At 49.5% G+C, this 7965-nt stretch overlaps 2 protein-coding genes across 2 annotated transcripts in view; one reads left to right on the top strand and one right to left on the bottom strand.

Annotated features, from left to right (window-relative positions):
• The window catches only part of LOC104517314 (chromosome unknown open reading frame, human C1orf112), a 15011-nt gene extending 9497 nt beyond the window's left edge, over positions 1–5514 (top strand). The window contains exons 15-23 of the mRNA XM_010161925.1: positions 299–388; positions 978–1163; positions 1822–1944; positions 2773–2868; positions 3281–3394; positions 3755–3859; positions 4322–4402; positions 4937–5050; positions 5329–5514. Of these exons, the coding sequence (XP_010160227.1) occupies positions 299–388; positions 978–1163; positions 1822–1944; positions 2773–2868; positions 3281–3394; positions 3755–3859; positions 4322–4402; positions 4937–5050; positions 5329–5514 (1095 nt within the window). The remainder of the gene's footprint in view (positions 1–298; positions 389–977; positions 1164–1821; positions 1945–2772; positions 2869–3280; positions 3395–3754; positions 3860–4321; positions 4403–4936; positions 5051–5328) is intronic.
• A 953-nt stretch (positions 5515–6467) lies between these two features.
• SCYL3 (SCY1-like 3 (S. cerevisiae)) overlaps positions 6468–7965 on the bottom strand; it is a gene marked incomplete at its 5' end in the record, with an annotated part of 8701 nt that continues 7203 nt past the window's right edge. The window contains 2 exon segments of the mRNA XM_010161926.1: positions 6468–6653; positions 7901–7963. Coding sequence (XP_010160228.1) covers positions 6591–6653; positions 7901–7963 — 126 coding nt within the window.

Genomic DNA, 7965 nt, shown 5'->3' with positions numbered 1-7965 from the left:
GGTTCTACTGGCAAACTTGCTAAATCACCAAAGGCGGGAGGTTCTTCTTTTTTTCCAAATCCAAGACTGAGATTGTTTTAATTCCTCAAATTGGGTTAATAATTAGCGAAAGCAGTAGTACTTTGAAAACATAAACATAATGCCTGGTATTTCCAGCACGTCCTGTGTTGGTTTATTGAGTGTTACTGCTGTGATTCCCACATTGCAAGTCTCAGAATGCTCTGTGTAGAATTAATTTCCTGGGTAGTGATGTTTTTCCTCGATTTAATTAGATGCATTCCCTCTATTCCTCATTCAGATAAAGTCTTGGCCCAGTGACTGTTACCAGGTCTCTGCCCTGGGTGTTCTGCTGAGGCGTATGCTGTTCCTTATGGCCCCAGATCACCAGGCAAGTATCACACCGGCATCTTCTCCCTTTAAAAAGTTGCCTGTGTTCAAGTAGCCTCTTCCCTTTCTGACGGCCAGGCAGGATGTCGAGTGCTTGCTTGCACTTGATGTTACTTCGTCATGGTGGATCTGAATTTGCGCCAATGTGCTCTGTAATACAGAACAAAGAAAGGCTTCTCCAAGAGCGGCCCCGTTGGATGGCAGTTAAGTCCTTTTTTGGACACTAGGTCTGAAACAGCACATCCCCCAGGTTAGCTGAAGCTGTGTCCCCTGTCACTGCATCTGCCACTGGTGGTTTTGGGTGTTGTAAGGGCTAAAGCTCTTCTACTTGCCGAGGCCATCGCTTCAAGCAGCTGAAGTTGCTTAAGCATTCTGATGTCCTATATACGACGAGGGAGGTGGCAGTTTTACAAGGTTTTTATATATAAGAAGTTGGATTTTATTTAAACAAAAGGCTTTACGCTATTTTTTTCCATGTTGTGTTGCAAAAGCAACCCAGTAGCGCGTTTCGGTTGCTGCTTTCTCAGCTTTTTGACAGGTTACCAAGTTACCTTCTGGTCTGGTCAGTTCCTCTTAACAACTGTTCGCAGGTAGAATTTGCTCACAGGTTTCTTCCGGAAGAGGTGGAGAACTTGGCTGTGTGGCAGCACGTCTCCCTCAAGGCCCTGAATCCTGACCTTCGGAAACGAGTGGCCGGTCAGCTCTGCATGGCAGGGCTCGCTCGGTGCAGGCAGTGGCTGAGCAGCAGGCGTGCTTCGGGAGAGCTTCGACTTGTGGTAAAGGAGACCTAGTTCTCTCTGTCATAATGTGCAGACTCTGGATTTCAAAACTGAGGGTTCTGTTGCCATCACCTCAGTTCAGTTTCTCTGTGTGCACTGGTAAACGCGTGAGCAAGAACTTTCGTTTTAATGTTTTTCTCTAGCACGCAGCACCTCACCCCCTCCACGCTCAGGGTGACAGTGAAGGCTGGCTGGCTGACTAGTCAGTCTCATTGTTGTTTGCTCTCTGGGTGAGCAAACGTATTTTGCTTTAGAATTTCCCATTTGTGCCACATCATGCAATTACTTTTAAGTTTTAAAGCCCTGGCTGGTTTTTTTTTTAAGGCATCAAATCTGAAAGATGCTCACTGGTCTCCTTGGTGAAGGAGAGGAGTGTGAGAAACCAGACTTCCACGTGAAGCCTCTGGCAGTTTTTGCCTGCCAGTGCAACTAACAACCACAGCACTGTGAAACTCGGAAGTACTGGAGAGCTTCCTCCCTTTGGAAGGCTTATTGGCCAGGGGCCTGGTGGATTAGCTGTACTGTGCAGCTGATGCAGCACACTGGGCTTCTTCCCATACTGTATCATCTTAGATGTTTGCTGTGAGCCTGGGGCTTTGGTTTGGTTTACATGTAGTGGGTTTTTTCAGACTTACACATGTTTTTCTCCTACTAGAATACTGCCCTTTCTGTCCTGCTGGCAGCCTGCAATTTTGCTGGTGACACTCTGGAGGCAGAACTTCAGGCATCTGTCTTGGGAGTGCTCGGTCAGTTCTGGACTTCTCTGCAGGCTAAGCAGGTAAGAGAATTGGTGGCTCCAGTGATGAAAGCACGATGTTTCCGAGAGGCTGGTGCTGTTTCATCCTGTGGTTGTTTTATTCAAATTGGTGCGTGTCTGTAAAGTACAGTGTAGCTGTTCTACCCGTCTGCTGTCCACTGGTTTAGGTACTACAGAGGTGCGTGCTCTGGGAAGCAGAGTTTGAGTTTTCCTGAATGCTGTGTGTATGGCTCCTCGTTACTCCGTTTCTCAGTGTCAGATTCAGACTTGCTTAGAGAGAAGTCTGAAATACCTCATCTTGTCTCAAACCGGGTACAAATTTGGCCTGTTTTAAATGTTCATTAGAATGTAAACAAAACTGAGCAACCTGGTCTAGTGGAAGGTGTCCCCGCCCATGGCAGGGGGGGGGGAACTAGATGATCTTTAAGGTCCCTGCCAACCCAAACCATTCTGTGATTCTACGATTCCGATGGTGATGTAACTAGCCTATAAAAACCACAGAGCTAACAACCTTCCATCTTTCAGAACAAGGTGGTAAGGCCAAGAGCGTGTCCCTTCAGAGGTATCAGCCAGCCTCAGCCATTCTGTGAAGGCATTTGACAACTGATAAATGAAAATTAGCTCAGACAACCTATAGCTGCTTATATGAGTGAGCGGCGGGAGGACGTGAGGGATAAGAAATACTAACCAAAGTCAAAGAAAAGGGTCCTGTGAAATATGACTACCTCAAAATATTGGTATTTTCTGCTGCTGCTTACGATGCGGTGTTGTATTTGTGTGGAATGCTTTCTAAGCAGTTACTTCCTAAACTGATCTGCAACGTTACTGCTATCTTGTTATCTTTTGAAGGTCTCAGATGAGCCACATTTCCAGCGGACACTCTGTTTATTACTTCACCTTCAGGAATTTTTCATCCAAGCATTAGATGCTCAACTGATTACTCAGGTAAAACAAAAAAAAAGCTAACACCAACAAAACCAAACAAGAAAAAAAAAATCAAACCTAATCAAAACAAACAAGAAGAAAACAACACACAGAAAAACTTTAAAACCTTCTTAATGAATAATTTCCTTCATGAAAACCAAGTTCTCTGTGATTTACTGAAATCTCCAATGAGTTATTTCATGCTCTGGCCTCCTGTTAACACCTGGAGGTTCCCAATTTTATGTCTTGCTTTCTAGCTCTTTTCTTGTTAAAAAGCCTGCAGCAGCTTTATCCTAGCCCTTGTGTCCAAGGTGTAGCACACCGCCTTGTTTTCAGTCCAGTTCTCCAAGGTCAGCATCCTCGGATGTAATGATGAGAGAGTTTTCCCCTGCAGTCCGTTTGACAAAGCTTCTCTCCGGTTCCCCTTCCGCAGGTGTTTGTGCTGCAGTCTGCCCTCTTCCAGCTGGATCCCCCCGATCACGTTCGTCTAGCGATGGTGGATTTTCTCTCTTCCATGGGCAAGGTGTTTATACCGCAGGAAGCACAGGTAGATGCAACCTTCAGCCTTGTGATGAAAAGGGTGCTATTTATTTAACGCCGAAGGATCACGTTGTATGCCAGCTCCTGTTCATCTTGGAGAGGTGGTCTGTGGCAGTTTTCTATCTCAGGACAAACTGATGCACGGAGGATGGTTTATTTGTTTGCTTGTTGACCTTTGAACCTCCGAGAAGGAAGAACAGCACACGTCACCTCCTCCAGTGTTTGTTTTTGCCAGACAAGGCTGTTGCGCCCCTGCGTTTCGCAAACCTGCCCCTTGACCTTAGAGCGATACTTCAGTAACAAACCACGATGGTCAGCGAGGCACAGCTCGCTCTTGGGATCTGACGGATGCTTGTTCCTCTTCCAGAGGCAGGTGGTACCCCAGTTGTCGTGTCTCTTTGCTTCCCTGCTAGCTGACCAGACCTGGCTGATTCATCAGCATGCATTGGAGGCGTTCACACGTTTCGCAGAGGTAAGCGTAGCAGAACGTTGGAGGCATGGCATGTGCTTGGCTCTGTTCACTTCTGTTCTGCAGAATTTCTTCTGTCCTCGGTGTTTAAGCTGTGGATGCCCCATCTCTGGGGGAGTGTTCAAGGCCAGGCTGGATGAGGCTTGGAGCAACCTGGGCTAGTGGAAGGTGTCCCTGCCTGTGGCAGGGGGTGGGACTGGATGATCTTTAAGGTCCCTTCCAACCCAAACAGCTCTCTGATTTGTTGCTCTTCACTGGCCAGTCTGGGTGTTAGTGCTAAGATGCTGTTGCACATCAAAAGTAAGGAGGGCTGATGGGGTTCCAAGGGATTTTGGGGGTTGGAAGTGAAGGAAGGTGAAGCATTGGTTGCTTAGGTCGGTTGCAACAGGGAAGTGACTGTCACAGAAACATTTTCCTTCATTAATATGAATGTACTAAACAACTGTTACTTGACCTTTTTGAAAGGAAACAAGCCACGAAGATGTTGTTCCTCAGTGCCTTAATTCTGAAGAAATTAAGAATGAAGTTATTAGTTTTCTGGCTAAGGTATGTGCATTTTCTTAGTTCATGTCGTTACCCATCCGTTACAAGCAGTACACGCCCTGTGTCTACACCTGCATTGTCTGCAGGGTTCCTGTTGTAAGCTGACAAGTTACCTCTTCAAAAGACAGGCATTTCATCACTTGGGCTGTGTGACTTCCTCTCCTTGCTTCCCTTGGATCAGTTTTGGAAAGCTAAATGAACGCGTGGGAAACATCTGGGGCCTTTTTGCATGTTCAGAAAGTGTTTTCCAAGAGCAGAACGCAGTGGGGGAGGGGATGGCGGTCATGCTGTCACCTAAGGCAGGGCTATCTGGATGCGCAGCTTTAGGCAAGCAGGTAGTTGGCAAGAAACCCCAAGAGCTGCTCTGTCAAAGATGCAGGTGACTTCAACCTCCTGCTCAGGAGTGAGAAATCGGGTTTGCTTTGAAATGCACGTTAAGGTGTCTCCCTCCCCCTTCGTTCTGGTGTATGCATTGAGCCCGCGAGGGCTGGTAACGCCGCCCTGGCTTAGTTACCTCTCCTGTGGCTTTCTCCCCAGACGAGGCAAGTGGAAGAGACAGCAGAAGCACGGACAGAACGCGTGAAGCGAGAGAGGATTACCTGCAGCGCACACATCATGGAAACAGATGGGGAGCTGGAGTCCACAGGAGAGGTACGTGTGCTTTAAACTACCTGGGCTCTCCCACTGATGTCTGTCAGCTCTGGGAAGTATCTAAAGAGCTTCCAGATGACTCTGTTGGTCGTGTGCCCTCCTGTCCCTTGGTATTCTACCCAAGTGCTCTGTGCTGCCTGCCAGCGGGCGAGAAACCTCATAAGGCAAAGGAGCGAGGCTCGTGCAGCTCTGCTCCATCTGAGGGTTTTCTTGCATCTGGATAAAGCCCAATCACACACGCAGAGTGTGAAATGTCTCGTGTTTGCTTCAATCCGCAGCCGCTGGCAAAGAGAGTGTGCCACCCACCCTCTGAGGAGCAGTATAAGTCAGCAGTAGGCACAATGGAGGGGGCAGTGGAGGCTGTGAAGCTGCTGCTCCAGAAAGGGCCCCCCCCCACATGGCTTGCAGGGAGACTGGAGGCTCTACAGGCAGCTCTAGCCATCCTCTGTGACAGCGTACGGTAAGGTGACCAGCAGCTTCCGCAGACCACGAGCCAGCTCAGCTCCCTGCTCTGGGGGAAGAGGCCGCGGTACCAGGACTGCCAGAGAAGGAAACACGGGGCGATGCCCCACTGTGCTGCAGGGTCTCGGTTACGAACTGGGGGGCGAGATGTTGGCCTGTCTTTCACAGTAACTGCCTGGAAGGACTGATACGGTTTTAACGGACGCTGTTGTGCATCTGAGCTGGCATTTTGTACACTGCTCTTCTGCTGTATGGTGATAAACGCTCTGTGAGATTGTATTTTTGAATACCGAGGTGTTTGAACATGTTGCAAGTTACCTTTGTTCCTGTCCCATACAGTGACCAGGCAGGAAGTGTTTTACCTTGATTTTTAAAATACACTCAAGAATAACAGTTTAAGGCTCTGTACTCTCCTCTGACCATACCTCTGCTGCTGGTTCCACGCTAGGGTCACCTTTTAAAAATAATCTTTTATTGGTCACAGTTAAGGGCAGAAAGAACTCTGTGTTAGAGCAGCTTGTGTTTGGTTGGTACTTTACTGCATGGTTGCTGGCACCGCTTGTGCCATCCGCTGACAGAGCTCTAGAAACAGGAATAAATCAGTTGAGTAAACTGTTCGTTCATCTCAGAGTCATCTCTTAGCTAAAACGTTAGAAATGGCACCTTTTAAGGGCTTTACTTCTCTGGGAAAGAAAAAGGCACATTAACCAAGGAACTCGGTGTGACTCTCCTTTATTGTCATCAGTTTCTCAGAGCAGGGATGAGTCCTGGAACAATGGCTAACACCACTCTTGGCCTCCAGTAGCACGTCAGCACCAACACACCCACAACGCCGTTCCTCTTCCGGTAGCAGTGGCGTGCGCCGCCGGGCGTATTGCTTCAGCACAGGCCTCACCCCCGCAGGTTTTTGGCACAGGTTGGAAAGGAGCATCCGTGGCAAGAGACTGGGATCTTGGCAAGGGCCTGCCTTCTGGCAAAAGCAGTGCTGAGGTACTTATCTGTTGTAGTGGGGAAGCAGCGACTTCTCTCGCAGGATCCAACACGCCATAAACTGCCTTTGTCTCTTTCAGTCCAGCCATTACCAGTTAGTGTCATCTTCCCAGTTCAACTCCTCTTCTTCACCCCAGCCTGCAGCTTCAGCCTAGAATCACGTAAAACGACTGACGTTAAGGTATGTGTACTGCACTGGGCACGGGGAGCCGGGCTGTAGCCTGCGTGGCTCGCCGTGGCCGAGCAACACGTTCACACCGAGTGCCAAAAGCCCCTTGTTGTGCCAAGGAGGAAGTGCCAGGATTTGCACCTTCCTGTCTTAAAGGAGTTGTAACTACACAAGGAAACACCTTCAAGACAAGGAGCAAAGTGCCAGGGACATTCTTCCATTGTTTTCCTTAATATTAAAGTAAGAACTGTGTACCAAACCCCCTTCCCATGAAGAACAGGGTGCTGTTAGATGACTTCTTTCCCCCTAGGAAACAGCTGTTGTGCTGCTGTATTCCAACACTCGGTTTGATCTCGCCGTCCACTGCCATGGCGCTTCTCCGCAGCACCGACTGTGCTACAGGGACTCCCCCATCCCAAACCAGGCTTGACACCATGACAGTGCCGCTTCCAAACGCCACAAACACCTTCAGTTTACATCCGAGGCTCCTCTCTCCGTGCTCCCTGCTACCCTGCGGTGCCTCTCTCTCGAGGCTGAGTTAGCAAAACACCTTGAAATCAACACCTGTTCCCCAGCGAATCGGGTGTTCAGGTGCTGCTGCTGGGAGTGCTGCCTCTCCTAGGAAACAGTCCCTGGAGCCGGTGCTGGGGCTGGTGTGATCTGCCTGCTTACTTAGGCTGTTTCACTACCCCCCGGCTTCTCCGAAACGGAGAAGTCTCATCTAGGAAACAAAGTGCCCCAAAAGCTTTACCCTGTAACCCAGATTTCCTGGTCCTTTATTTACAGTGCTGTTAGGTTTTCCGAGGAACGCCAGGAGTGACACGGAGTCCTGAGCATCCTCTGTGCTTGACAGCACCTTCTACTTGTGCCTGGGGTCAGCACCAGAGCCAGCCTCGTTCTCCCTGTCTGACAAACCACGACTCTCCCTAACGCAGCGCATCCGGGATCCGGCAGCACAAGTTAAATCCGTCCCCTCGCCGCGTTTAATGCGGCTGTCTTGCTGCGGCAGTAGGAGCCCTCTGAATTCCTGGTGCCTGGTAAGACCCGTCAGTCAGAGCTCCCCCTCTCCGAGTCCCAGGTAAAGACTCAACTCTCCGGTCGTACGCTGCTGCTGCTTCCTCGGCTTATCGACTGCTGGACCAAGGGGGCAGGCGATGCGACAACAGCGTGTTACGCTACGCGCCCGCGCTAGCATCCTCCCATAAAGCCCACCGCCTCCAGCCTCTTACCTCAATAACATCAGCCGCTGCAAATTTGGGTGAGAACAGCGCGTTCTGGGAAGCACCTTCTCTGC

Source organism: Eurypyga helias, unplaced genomic scaffold, assembly GCF_000690775.1.
Source record: "Eurypyga helias isolate BGI_N326 unplaced genomic scaffold, ASM69077v1 scaffold10262, whole genome shotgun sequence".
In the NCBI taxonomy this organism is placed as follows: Eukaryota; Metazoa; Chordata; class Aves; order Eurypygiformes; family Eurypygidae; genus Eurypyga; species Eurypyga helias.
Note: the sequence above shows the minus strand (reverse complement) of the source record. Positions and strands in the feature narration are given on the sequence as shown.